The sequence below is a fragment of the Ambystoma mexicanum genome, chromosome 1q (genome assembly GCF_040938575.1).
Source record: "Ambystoma mexicanum isolate Mex_15411 chromosome 1q, UKY_AmexF1_1, whole genome shotgun sequence".
NCBI classification, from domain to species: domain Eukaryota; kingdom Metazoa; phylum Chordata; class Amphibia; order Caudata; family Ambystomatidae; genus Ambystoma; species Ambystoma mexicanum.
In genome coordinates this window covers 835,571,704-835,586,643 of record NC_090922.1, presented here as the reverse complement: position 1 = coordinate 835,586,643, position 14,940 = coordinate 835,571,704, and the positions used below count along the sequence as shown (strand labels likewise).

The 14,940-nt window shown below is 44.2% G+C and overlaps 1 protein-coding gene across 3 annotated transcripts in view; it reads left to right on the top strand.

Moving 5' to 3' along the window:
• The window catches only part of CEP350 (centrosomal protein 350), a 2,433,119-nt gene that overhangs the window by 1,200,045 nt on the left and 1,218,134 nt on the right, over positions 1-14,940 (top strand). For all 3 annotated transcript variants that reach the window (XM_069641456.1, XM_069641455.1, XM_069641457.1), the window contains one exon: positions 5,025-5,165. In XM_069641456.1, the coding sequence (XP_069497557.1) occupies positions 5,025-5,165 (141 nt within the window). The remainder of the gene's footprint in view (positions 1-5,024; positions 5,166-14,940) is intronic.

Sequence of the window (14,940 nt, the reverse complement as noted above, 5' to 3'; positions counted from 1 at the left end):
ACTTCTGTTACTGTGGAAACTGACTCCTTGGTTCCACAGTATGCCACTACTTCAACCAACTCCAATGTGACATTTGCTGACACAACCACAGTTCAGGTATTTCTGCTTCAACGTTATATGTTAGAATGGATAGGCTTTTTAAAACACCAAACACTTCGACCTCTACAGGTAGGCAAGGCACTCTTCTTTCCTATGCTACAAGAAAGGGGAAGTCTCTTTGCCTCTTCCGTCTACCTTACTGCCACAAGGATAACCTGTCTGTGCTTCCCGACTGACTTTCTCCCAACTTCAACAGTCTCTGCATTACAGGTGGTTTGCTTAATCTCCCAGCACCCTTCCCCAGCTTTGTACACACCTTGGTTCCAGTAGCTACCTTGAAGTTGTATTGACACACTTCCAACTTCAGATAACAATCTCCCTCTTGTGTGAGAGGATACTGGACCTTTAACAACTTCACCCGTTAGGTGGATGGTTTTAAACAGATTTTTCTTAACTATAGAAATGGTTCTCCTCTTGACTTGGGTAATGCTTTTCCTTCTTATTCGACAACTTCTGTATTGAAAGAATATTCATTCCTAGTGTTACAAGATTCAATCGTAAAAGGGAAAACACTTCTAGGCATGCTCAACCAATCTTTAAGGTAGTTCTTCGAACTTAAGTATTTTAAATGTTTTGTATCCCTACGTATTACCACAGAGACACTTTCCACTTTGGTCGGGAATCCGAATTGGTCACACGCAGCAACCTTCCTTTGTTGTCTTAAAATCTTGTAACAAGTGTGAAAGTCAGTATTAGAGTTTTGGGAATACTTCAGAAAGCATTCCCCTTTTTATTGGAGGCACGCGACCACTCCAGCAACATTTAAAATTTCGACAATGGGAAATTAACTGCTTTTCTTCATACGCAAGCACTATAACTTGTTCAAGAAGTGCGTGTGATACATTTCGATTATAAAACATAGCTTTCACAGCAACACAGTTTATACTCTCTTCGTTTAACGCAAGCCACTTTAGAGCTGTTAACAGTTACCGGCAAATGTTTGAGTGAACCTGAGCGCCAATCTTCACTGATCTGCTCCAGGAACACTGCGTTTGCCGGCTACTTCCCCATCCTGACTTCTTCCTCTTCCACACCGGTTTTAGGCACACTTGGGACCCATACCCCTTTGCAACACAGGTGTCTTCGGTCCGGCATCACCAACTTGAGTCTCCTGGACTCCTTTGTCTCTCGGGTTGGTTCTTGCCACGGACCTCGGGCTCCTGCACAGTCATGGACCTGCAATTACAGCCATTAGTCACACCTGGGAAGACCTTCACTTTGAACACGTCTCTCTCACTGCAGTCACGGCAAGGCAGGGTTTGTGAACACAGGATCCTCTAAGAACTGGCAGGTGATAGCTGCTCGATCCACGTCCTAGAGATCCTTAAGTGATCACACTTCCTCATGAACTGCCAGCTTCGTGCTCTTCTCCTTCTGCTACTTCTGCCAGCCATCCAGCTCCTGCTCCAGCTCCTTCCTCCTGCTGCAGCCTTTTATGCCTCTTAGGTGGGGCAATTGATTTCAAGTATAGGCCATTATTAATTGCCTGACCCTGTCAAAGGCCTGATTGTCTGTCCTTTCTACATGCCTCTTCAGCCCTCTTCTTTGTCTCAGTCCCTATGGGATTCTGGATTATGTAGTTAACTTTAGCAAAGTTAGGTTTTTCTACTTCTTGAATTCTCTTAGTATTTTTAACAGAGGGGGCTGTAGGGTTTAACTCTATTAGAGGAAGATGTTGTACAGAAGGCAACACTTTCCATTCTGTGTAGTGTACCTTTGGTATTGAGGAGGGCATTTGATTTCAGGGATAAAAAAATGTGTTCTTTTAGTACAATATGTTTGGGTGTTATAACCCTAGGATTTACCACCTTCTTACTAGCAGAAGGCATGAGAGATTAAAAACTACAATAGGCCATAACCTCTTCTGGCATAGTGGTAAGAACATCTGCTTCAGATGAAAAAAAAACGGTGTCTCATCCCACAGAATCTCCTCACTACCCTGGTTCTTGTCTCTAACCAGGAGATCCTTCCGCAGAACACCACCCCCAGGGTTAGGATCAGGAAGTGTCTGTCCTTCTCTGGCCACCTGGGAGGAGACCTTAGGCAGGGTTTTAGTGAGGGATACGCAGGATTCTTCACACTACTCTCTCTTCTCCAGCCCCATCCATACTTCAACATGTTGAGCTTTTGAACAGGGGACACAACCTTGTAACGTGGATCAGACACACTTTAGATCATCTACTGGCTGGACTTATTCAAGCCTAGGAATTTCTGCTTGGGACCGTAAATACAAGCTTTTACACTTTACATGCTGTATATTATGTGTATACTCCTGTATATTTTGTTGTATATTATTCTTGTTGCTCTGTTTTTGCTATTTTTGCCATGTGATCTTGTAACAAAGTTTTGAGCTGTCTTATAAAATGCGCTCGGATACCCTTGGGTCTGGTCCGCAAAATAAGTAATAAAAACAAACAAACATCTGAGTTATAATCACTGGAATAAATGGGAAGGGAAAGTGATAAGATTCTGTATTTTGTACATGTGTTATGCCATAGCAAAGCCGTGTTTTTAGTGGATGCTAGGGCTGTTAGAATTTCTGTCCTGGAACAAGGACAAAGTCATCAAAATATACGCAGAGGCATAGGTAGAGGGGTCGTTCATCATTTTTCTTTCTCTTGTGGTTGATCTAGCCCATGTGGTCTGCAACTCTCCAGGTGTTTTGAATTCACTCCCATTACCCCTCACTAGTGATTATGCTACCTAGGGCTGATGAGGTGTAGTCCAACACATATAGAGAGCTAAAGGATGCTGAACCCTGATTAAGCAGTCAAAAGAATGACCCTAATAGTGCTGAAAAGGTATTTTACTAAATTGGGCAAACCACACGTAGTCTGTGCTGGGGTAAGAGTCAAGCCAACTATTCTTTGGGGTTTATTTATACAGCCTTGGCTCTAAATGTTTTGAAAAGCAGTTTCAAGTCACGCCATTTGGTCGTGGGACTCCCAGGCATTAGGAGAGTCTTGGGCAAAAAGACCATCATGAAGGGGGCTACACCTTTTCCGCCAGGTCCAGTTAGCTCTGGAACTCGCCCCGATTGTCTAAAGAAGTTTTCGTTAGCTTGTTGACTGTTGTGGAGTAAAAAGGTTGTTGTATGTAATGCTTTAAAAGAATGTAGATTGAAATGTAATTGTAAGTGAATTAAAATGAAAATGAGAGAAATATACTATTTAAGAGATCTACTTGCACGCTAACTAATTGCAACCTCCACACATGTTTATGTAACCTTGCTCATTTTGCTAGGATGATGTACGCTTTGAGCGAAACTGCTTCAAACAATTAGTGATGTGTGTGCGCTTTAAGTGAACAATGAATGCACATCTGCGCTGGTATTTCTTGAAGGGGTCAGGAGTGCCCTTGGAAGACCAGGGGATGCCGTCACCTCTTAGAGGTCCATTGGGTTTATTTGAACGAGTAAAATCTCCCCTAATGAAGTTACAAAATCTTCTGCTGGATAAATTAGAATCATTCTGTTAGAAAGCATATATAAGTTGGTGTACGGAGTAGAAAATCATTGTGAATGTTTGGAGTAGTTGTGAGAAGACACTGCTTCCGATCTCGGTTGCTAGCCGTGCAGACATCTTAAGTCCATCACAGATCCACCTACCGGCCTACCCTCTCAGTGACTAGGACATGATTTACATCATGGCCCACCCACACCAAGACCCTTCGGGGACCACTCTACCTACACAGTAATCCCAATAAACTGCAATGGGGATTTCAAGAATTACGTCGCTACATCACGCTACCTTCCCATCCCCTCTCCCCCAGCCCGGATTCACAAGTCCAAGGCCGCCATCATCCTCCTGGCCCAGAAGAAGGCTCCACATCTGAAAGCCGAAACATCTCTGTAGCAGGCCCCACTACATACCTGCACACATCCCAATAGCAGTGAAGTTCCCTTCCCGACGTAGACCAAGGATTGGCCATTACCCAAATAATGTGTAACTTCTATTTTACTTGTTCCTCAACCTTTCTTATTTCATCTTTTTGAATAAGGTGGTTTCCAATGCTCCTAACAAGCAATGAAAGTAATGTTTGTTCAGGACAGTGGACTGTAAAGGCCACATAGATTTAGTATTTTGTCATACATCTAACCCACTACTAGACAGCAACCTCTTTCCCCAGAACTTTCAAACTTCGAATATTGTTGCTGTGTCTGATTTATTCCACTGAATCTGCTTTTGAAAATACTGTTTTCATTGGAATCTACCATTGGACCACAAGAATTACAAGACAATGAATTGTTTCTTGATTTGTTTTTCAAAAGGATCAACGTTTTGTCTCTTTAGGCAACAGTAGTGTCCTTTTCTATGTAGATAATATGTACCACATGACTCTGAGACCTCTGTTTAGTTTGAATGTGGAAATGTATATGCATACTGTTTTCAATCTTTTTTTTTTTGCATATTTAAATGTCACCTTAATTGCTCTTATGTCAATTTATTTGACTTTTACCTTTACTCAGATCACATGTAAATGAACACATGAACCCCTTGTTTTTGATACTTATGGGACTGTAAATAGATTTGTGATTTATTCCAAACTAGCCCCAGAATCTCTTTGGATGAAAAGCACTATTCAGAACACTTGAATGTTGGGCTCCTGGTGATTGTTAGCAACACCTATCCTAGTTATATTAGAATTATACTACATACTACACTTTAGATATGTTCCAATTCTAATTACATATTAACACAGAGCCATGGCAATATCATACTGTTTTGCATGTACTTGGTTTAGTTACATCATCACTTTATCAGCAGGTTGTCTCTGTAAAGACGTCCAAACCACTCAGTAGCCCTTTCTTGACCTTTCTAATCGACAGAATGAATATAAACGAAGATATTTGTTTGTGAAGTATGTTGCATACAAAATGGAATAAACCTAACCTTCTCAGTTATATTTTTCCCACCTCGTAACAGGCCCATGCAGACACCTTGCAGCAACTAGTGCAATCCCGCCAGGAGACTGCTGAACAGCTTCAGATCGCCACCTCAAAGATAGCCGAGCAGCAGGTGGAAGCAGCAAGGCTAACAACAGATGCAGCACGCCAGATTAGAGAGGTGAGGGTTTGAAGGAAACCATTGCTCACAGTGAACATCCACTGCAACAGGATTCATTTCTTCAGCATGTTCTCCACCTTAACGGATATGCATATTTTATAGTGATCTACCATTTGCAATCTAGTTATTGCTGGTGTTCCATTCCCTCTCTGTGGGTGCTGTTCATTCCCCTAGAACATTACTCAAAGTGGGAATATGTTATTAAAATAGAAGGTACAGGGCCCATGCTGGCCTCAGTAGATGTTAAATGTTTGTGTGTGCCTAATTTCTTTAGTACCTTTGTGGATGTCTCCCTTGACACCACTTCAGCAATGGGTCTGTACTACAATTGTCCCCTGATGCATTCTTGTTTGCCTCAGGTGACAAACAGGTGGTTGGTTTGGGTTATGGAAGCACAGCCTCTGTGGAGATCCAACAGGGTACTGAAAGATTATGGGACACGGTATAATGTTTGACGCTATGCTGAGCACAGGCAACCCTAAAAGGGAACACGTTATTACCTTGGCTACAGAAATGGCTTTAGATTCTCCATGTTTAGATAGTAATGTATGATCCTGACCAACCCAAGCAGGTATCAGCTGTGAATGGATGGACACATAGTATAAGAAAGAGAGGCGTACAAATGTAGCAAAGGCCAGTCAGCCAACCCGCCCAGTTTAGAAGGGGAAACTCTGATTAACTGACAGTCCCTCATGCGATGAGACTGAGTGAAGGGTTACTGCTTACATGCTGGGAGGCCTGGTTTTGGCTAGCCTTAGGATGGTGAAAACGATTATGGATATTATAGGATTATAGGATAGTTCGCTGTTGTGCAGTGCGGAAGAGCAGCTCAGCCACAATGGAGCCCGTATTCTGAACCTCAGAGATTAATTACCAGCCCAGATAACCACAAGTTGTATTGCAAATAAGACGTCACCATATGATTAAGGAAGTACCAGCCCACTTCAGCAAGATTCTGAAGGATTTCTCTGGGGACTGTGACACTAAGAATCTATGCAATACCTACGAATTACTTACCGATACTAAGGAGACGGTTTGGCCTGGATATACTCCCTTGTACTAAAAACAAGAGATTGTGGGATAATTTCATTTAGAATTACCCACTAGGAATACCATCAAGGACTCCACATTGCCACGACAGTTTCAACGTGTTAAGTTCTGCCAAGTTACCATCACGACTTAGGCTGTGGGTCTGTTTGTCCCAGCCTCCACACACCCCCCTGAAGAAGTTCCTAATACCAATCCGAAGGACTATAGGAACGAAACATGTAGGGCTATTACAGATACTAACATGAAGTATCTGAACAAGGAGTAAAACCCCTCTGGTGTACTTTAGGTATACTCTGACTAAGGCACCATTTTGAGAGACATTTAATAAGGAAAGGTTTCAATTGATGTATCTTGTGTGGTTTTTGTTCACCAAAACAAGTCGAAGGTTGAATTTCCTTGAAGATGTTACACAAATTGTTTAAATATTGAAATGTACACTTGGAGTTTTTTCATGTATCCAAGAATGCGATACAGTCAAATTGAGTATTGTGCACTTTATTAGCAAATTGGTGACTAGCTCATAGCACTTTGGAAGCACTGGTCACTTTGTTAGTTTTTTACTCATTAGATTTTATGTACACATTTTTAACTTTATATGCTTTGTATTAAAATTTGATTTTAACAGATTCAGCAATAAAGTCAGGTTGTATTTTCCATGAGCTTCTATCTGTCACTGTCCCAAAGTGTTCTCTAGTGTGACTTATTCCAACCAGCAAGTGAATTGAGTGTCCAAACCTCTATCAGGTACGGGAGCTTCTTTGTTCTTTTTTTCTAATAAAATATGTCAGGTTTGCTCCCTTGTAACCTATAGATATACCTGATTTCCCTCTAGGTGTTTCTAGAAAATGATTATGCACCAATAAATCTTACAATGCTCCAATGTCCATGTTTTCTCATTGGTTGCTCATTTTGTCTGAGTTGTGTACCCTAAGGATACAGCTTCCCACTTCCTTTATTCCCCTTTAGGGAGAATACACTGTAGAAGGTGAGGTGAAATCATATGTGAATGTTAGGCAGAAACCTGTGCGGTTCCCTCTTGGACCACTGCAAAAGATTTAAGACTACATGTGTTTGGCAGTAAACCCACTTGGTAGCAGTCTGTACCACACAGATTCACATGGTAGCTGTGGCTGAGCAGTCAGACTTCCCTCAAGAAGAGTTAGGCAGTATACAGAGTATTCACAATAGGTCAAAAGAACACAGTAGAACAAGCAAACACCGACCAGAGCTTGGTGTAAAAGAGATATAAGTATTTATTTAAAACCACATCTAATAAAACACACAGGCACTAATATTAAGCAGTTCAAAAACACGGTCACTAAAAGATATACACTCCCTTAAAAGAATATTAGACAAGTCTTAAGTAAAGCCCCACTTATTTTCAGACAGCGGTGAGCGCTTAACGCAGATGGCACTCTAATAATTTGGTTTAAAAGGGAGAGAAAGGCAGAGCATAAATTGAAACAGATCCCAGCACTTTCAAAAGAACACAGCAAGAGAGGAAGGCAGAGTCAAACCGTGAAGTTAGAGTTCAGAAAGCCGGATCCACTTTAAGAGGATCAGAACGAAATGTGTCCAAGGTCACACGGTTGAAAAGTGCACAAAAGTCTCAAAGGTTCAGAAAGAGTTGGACCAAAGAAAGGGACCAGTTAGATGGTCAAGGCGGCCAGTCCACTCCAGATTGTTAAGGGACTATTATTACCTTATAGCAATCTTTAGAAAGGGAGGCCTGGCGGACACGGTACCTTAAAGTGGTGAGAATACTCCAGCGGAGGCAGCTGTTCCTGGCAGCGGATGCAAGTTGGGGCTTCGTTCGGGGGAAGAGAGGATCTCGTCGGGGAGGAAGACAGGAGTCCGTTGCACTGCCAGGGAAGAAACCAGCCACGGAGTTCTCAGTTAAAAGGAGCGGTCCTTTTATTCGCGGTCCAGTGGTAAGTGTCTATCCGGTCGCCGGGGTGCTTGGCACAGGCAATTCGACCACAAGACGTCCTGGGATGCGAGAAAAAGAAGGTAAACTGGTTGTGCCCACCAGTCAGGGGAAGAAGACTCTCCAGCCGGGAGATCTTCTCTGTTGTCGGGAAGTGGTGAGTCGGTTCCGCAGGGCTCCACCGGTGGTGTCGTCGTAGCAGGTCGGCTCAGCTTCTCCCTCGTCGGATTCTCAGGTCCTGTGGCGACTTCTGAAGTTCCAGTCCCAAAAGCCCTGCTTTTATGCAGCACACCCCCATTCACTCAGCCTAGCTGTCACTCAAACATGCAAAGTGGTGAGCCGGCCGGCTCACCACTTGGGCCAATCACACAAGCGTGCGACTTGAGTTTCCAAGGTAACTCAGTCCAGGGTGCCTAAACCCCCTCCCACACCCTCTGTGGTACCCAGACAGAGTGGCACCACTTTTGGAGGCTTCTGTGGAGAAGCCCACCAAAAAGTGGAACAAAGGGCTCGACTTGGGTTGAAGTCACAGAAGAGAACACAAACGCCATTTTAGAATTGAGTTCTGGCAAAAAATACCAACCGGCAAATTAATAATAAATAAATAAACCAGCGGTATGTTCGAGGCTGTGAGAATTAAATAAAGTTGGTAGCCTCGAACAATGGGAAAATCCCATAGAGATATATTCGCGGTCGAATATAAAAAGTAGTATCCACTGCCACCAGCCAAAACTCGATCAGGGGGGACGGAGACGTGCCCCCTCGACTAGACCCCGTCCACAATATGATGGTTTGTACTGGTTTCAGTTCATAATTTGGGACTAGTAAAGCCAATGGTGACTTTACATGCCCTGGGAGACAGTAGTCAGTCCAGGGTATGGAGTCTATGGTGGGGTGTCACTATGACACCCCTGTGTCGCTGCACAGAGGGTGCTGTGTAACACACATAGTAAAAACACATGAGACCCTATGGAGTAAAGGACCCCATAGCCCATAAAACACGAACAGTCAAAGGAACACCACAAATCATGTCCAAGAGTGGGATAAAAAAGAGTCTCACTCTTGGCAGGTGAAAAAAACAAACTCCACAAATCCAGCAAAGCTGCTGGGGGACTCACTAGGTTAGGAAATTCAGCCTAAACAGAGAATTCTCCCTAACACTGAAGAACCACCTGAGGAGGACACGGGATGGGAGTAGTTCTAGGGCCAAAGGATGGTCACAAGTGAGAAGAAGAGCTACCTTAATGTGGTACAAAGAGGATGCCTTATAGTGCAGCTCCCATGCCGAATGTCTTCACGCTAGAGAAGTTCCATTTAGATATTGTTTGGAGCAGAGGTTTACATTATGACCAAGAACCACAGGTTAAGTGGACATTCGCCACAGCAAGCCTTTCCCTCTCGATTGACAGATACTTTATTCTGTTAGAAAGGGAGCCTTAAGTTCCCCACTTTCCACTCGGCTGTTGGTGCAGAGTGGGTATGGGCAGTGGCTTTGCCAGCTTAATGAATACCACTGCGGCAAAGGTTGTAAATTGCTCAAACATGGCCTCTGAGTTTGGGTGGCCCGGGCCCTAGAAACATGCCTACCAATATCACACAGGCAGAAGGTGCTCACCATAACACTTAGGAACAATCCTTGAGTCTATCGTGGGAAGACATAGAACTACAGCAGCCAAACTAGTTTACCATGTCCCCAAGATGGCAGATAAGGCTTTAAGATCTTGGTCCATGCTTGAAGAACTGATAACCAGAACAAAGGCGAGAATAGCCCACACATGAGAACCCTAAGAAGCAAATGCAAAACACCTGGAGAGACCAATCCTGCAAGCTGTGTAGAATGAGTGAATTGGAGAACCAATTGGACAGTAACAGTCAGGCAGAGCCTTATTAAGGGAGCACAAAAAGCAGGGTTTGACAGTCGGGACTGCAGCCCAGAGAGAAATTTAAACATAAGAGTAGGAAGAGTGAATGCAGAACCTGTTATAGGCTTCCACTGTTTTAGAGTAACACCACCCCAGGAAGGTGGAACATAATCTGCCGGTTGAGGGTGTTCATTCAGACCTTAGCCAAGTTCATATATCAATGAGGTCTGATTGCTGAAGGTCCCCAGGGGACTATATTCCAGTCCCTGGCCAGAGACACAGAGGAGGATATGATATGATAGGTTAGTTATAACGCACTTAATACCCAGAGGTTTCTAAGCGCGGAACCGGGCATCGAACCCGTGTTGCTCCGTGCCGTCTTGCTTCCAAAGCGAGCATGCTGCCGCTGAGCTATCCTCTCAAGAGGAGAAAAGAGTCTTCACCTGCTGAGGGCTCTAGCATGTGAGGTTTACCTTTGTCTTGTAGATGAATTCAGCCTGACAACACCAGCAAGGGGGATGCAATTCCTATTGGTAAGGTAATTTCCCCATGGCAAGGGAGAGCACAAAGAGCTTGGTTGCAGGCATTTCCGACACCATGGATCCCAAGATGGCAATCCCTGTCCCCAGGAGGGCCAAAGGCCCGCACCAAGAGGAAACCTGTAAGATCCCAAAAAGCATGCTGGGTGCTCTATACCTGGACATTTTAATATCGAATTTGTGAACCTGAGAAAGGATGCCAGGTCTTTATAGTGGACCGCATTACCTATTACGTTCTCCATTATGTCACCTTTGTCTAGATGAACCTCCCAAGTCATTATACAAATCTGCAGACCCCTTTGGCTTTTATTCAAACCCCACCCTCGTCAGTTGATATATAAAGGTGTCGAACTGCAGCTTCTCTGATGATGTAAGATAAGCAGAACGAGGAAAATCCCATGCACTTTCCATGCCCTGCCCCTTTTAGTGATCATTGAAGAAGCCTGTTTTGGAATGATCTCAACAGATATCCGCCGTTACATGTGTGTCTGAGATGAGGAGTTTTACAGAATGGTATGTTCGTGTTGGTAAGAGGCCTAAACTATCTTGTTACTCCTCCGATCTAGTGTTCTGTAAGTGGCGATCATGCCCCAGTCATTTGGGGGTGGAGACCCCTTTCAGCCTTCCAGGGATTATACCAGTGCTTCCCGAGAAGCAGAGTTGGGAGGGCCCGAGTTTCTTTTCCTACCCTCCGTGCTAGGTGTCATTCCAACAGTACCACTGTATCAACCCATGCCTGAACAGCCCCATTCTGGCCAGTGTCTTTATTTTTATCTCCTAGAATCTACATGGTCAACAGCCCCAACAATGGCGCAACCACCTGTCAGCCGGGGAGAGAGAATGCAGAGCGAACAGGAGTTGGAGAAAACCACACTGAACGTAGTAAGCCACTAAGCAACCCCACCCAGCTTAACTATCCGCACATAGAGAGCCAGCTATATCTGCATGCTCAGGAAGAGCAGGTCGGAACAACACTGCACTGGTGTGAAACAGGTAGTGGGCACCCAGCAGAGTTCACTTGTGCAGGAGAATTTTACGCTACCTATGAGGGGTCCTTGGAATGGCATCCTCCTTGAACCAGTGTTTCCCAGCCAGGGGACCCTCACATAAACTGGTACATTGACTTGGCTGGCTCTCATTGCAGGAGACTGGCAGACCCGCATATGGAAAAGGGCCACTGCATAACACCTTTTTTGAACGTTTTGCTGATTGTAACATCTCCCCTGGGAAAAGGGCAGTCATCGGTTTCCCTGGGGATCCAGCAGAGGACGATAGCCAATGGAGAGGAAGGGGAAGGAAAAAAGGGACAACAGACAATAGGGCAGGTATGTGTTACGGAGAGGTAACGGGAAGAGCAGGATGACCGAGAGGAGGAAGGATGGAGCAAAGAAGTGTGATGAAGACTTGTTAGAGGAGTGTGCAAGGTGAGGTACTGATCGGATGTAGAGAGTGGTACTGAAGTTTGATTGGATGTGAATGGTTGTGTGAGTGAGAGTATTAGTTAGAAAGTAAAGAGTGAAAGAAAGGTGAACAGGAAGTGAAAGGAGGATGATTGAGGGAGAAGGTCCGGGTCGCGTAGTAGTTGTGTGGAGAGGGGAGAAGTAGTAGTGAGGAAAGGAGAGCGATTTATAGTGTAGTAAGGAGTAAGATTGGTGCATGGAGGTAGACAAAAGAAATAGGATAATAGGGGGGACCAAAAGATCAGAAGGACCGAAGGAGGAAGTGTCGGGGTGAGATAGAAGACTGTAAGTAGAGGATGAGGGAGAAGATCAGGAGAGAGAGCGACAGCTGGATCTAGGGTGAGGAATAGCCTGCAGTGTATGGGTAAAATCAAGTTGGGCCTGCGTTTCCAATCCACAACCTAAGTCATCTTGGGTACTTTAGCACTGGGTCCAAATAGTTGTTTCCTGAGAGGAGACTTGGATAAGGATTTCTGCCTTCAGGCCATCACCATTAGGCAAGACAGATGTTAGAAAATAGGGGTTGGAATCTGTAGCGACCATCCCTGGGTTGAGAGATGCCTGGGTTAGAGAGAGGGAATGCCTGTCTCTAGTACAGAAAGGGACAGACAACCCTTAGAAAGCCCCTTGACTACAAAGCCAATAAAAACCTTTGAATGGTCTTCAAGACTTGGTTTGTTGTTGAGATCATCCCTCAGCGTCTTGCCTATGAGCCTTTGCTTTGCTGTGTCCTGCTACTTGTCTGTAAGTACCCATTATTGCTTCTTCTCAGCCTCGCCCTAACCATGACATTCTCATGCTATCTCTTCCTTTCCCTTCTACTTCTCTCTGCACTCTCCTCCGCTCAGAACCATCGCAACTCTTTTCCATTCACTATCATCTCTTCTCCTCGACACCACCCCTCTTCTCGCTCCACTGCTCTCTAGTCACAAAACCTGCTCCAACTCCAGCTTTCATTACACTTCCTCTTCTCACATATACCCCCAGCACATCTCTATTTCTCAAACTCTACATCCCTGTGCTTCTACATCTCACACTTTATATTGTTCTCTGGAATGTGCAGTCTGTCTGTAATGAAACAACTTTTTCCTCTGACTTCTTCCTTTCTCATTTTCATTCTCTTGACCTCATTCCCTTACCAAAACCTGGCTCTCTCCCTCTGATTCTACAAACCATGCTGCCCTTCTTGACCCTGCCTACACCTCTGCCCACTCTCTCTTCCTCACTGGCAGAGGTGGTGATTTAGGACGGTTTTCATCTTCCAAACTTCCCATCTCTCCTACTCCCCTATCGCCCGCTAATTCTCTTTTTCCAATACACTATCTCCACAATTACTGCCCCTATGACATACATACTATCTTTATCTATTGGCCACCTGATCAGGTAGGTCTGTTCTTCTACCACCTCTCCCGATCACCACCTCCTTTTCATTGGTGACTTTAACATTCCCTTTCCCTCTACTGCTCTATCCATGGACTTGAACGGTCTTCTCCTTAACCACTCACTCTTCTGCCAACCCATTCAAATTAAAAATCCCTCGACCTTATTCTCATTTCCTCGCAACTCTCCGCCTCTAATATCTCCACTGTTCCTTTTCCCTCCGATCACTCTATTTATTTTGGCGTTTGTAGAGCCCTTTAGGCCTGTAAACACAGGCGCTTATGCAACTAAAACAAGGATAAAACCAGATAAAACCAGTAAGACAAAATACAAATGCAGACTGAGGAAAAAAGCATAAAATAAAACCCCTAAATAAAATTCCAATTTATCAAAAAAAGGGGGGAGGAACCAGTGTATCACGAGGAAAGTAAAAATCCTAAGAAGACAAGAGCAAGAGCCTAAGTAAAAGAAAATTCAATGCTTTTTAAAAAAACTATTCTTTGTGAAGTTTTTTCACAAATTGAAAACCTGATCCAAACATGTGATATCCAGTCACAGCCATCATTAAAATTAACAAAAGTAACCCCTCCAATGAATTCCTGATTCCCTGCAAAAATACACATATAATACCTTCTTGGTTACCCTACTCCTCTCGTTTGAACCCCCACCCATTGCGCTTCCCACGTATACTTAGCAGTACCAACAGTAACATTCCTGTATCATAATAACTTTGACATTCAACCACCGACATCCCCATGACAATACCTTGGTCACACCTGGAAATGGCATGCTACCTACCATCTAACCCCATCTTCCCCAACATTGGCCTCATGTGAATTTTAGGTCTGGTTGGAAGACTGTTCATTCAATAGTTGACCCCAATCCAACTCGGCCACCTCCTACTTGTCCGGATGTTTTTCTCCTGAGGCATTCCATTTCCGCCATCACCCACCTTTGTACATCGTGAAGCCACTGCCCGATTGTTGGACCCAAGGTGTTGTTCCAAGACATTGCAACTCTGTGCTTGGCTAAAACCGTTGGAAAACGAGCCATCTTGTGCTGAGTTCTGTGGGATTTTTCCCCAGGGATCAAACCCAATAGACTGTTGAGGCGCATTCGTAAGCACTATTCAATAAGGAGTTCAGTCGATCCATCACCCCCTCCAATATCTGCTGATCACTCCAAAATCATATGCCAAAAGCCAGCAGACCTCACTTTACATCGTGGGCATTCATGTTGTACCAAGGGGTTAATTGTATGCAATTTGGCTGGAGTCATGTATACCCTGTGTAGGTAATTACATTGAATCAGTTGGAACCGTGCATTTCGAGAAAACCTCTTCACCTGCTCCCATATTTGGGACCACTGTTTCTCTGTTATTGAATGGCCCACATCTTGCTCCCATTTACTTTTGACCACTAACTCCTTGTTGATCAAATCGTCTGTAAGGCAACATACAATCTAGTAACCCTGTGTCCCCTCCTCTCCAAACAATAGCATCATCTGCACCAGTGAGTTTGTCTCTGGTTCCTCCGGGATAGTATCCAACAATTCGGC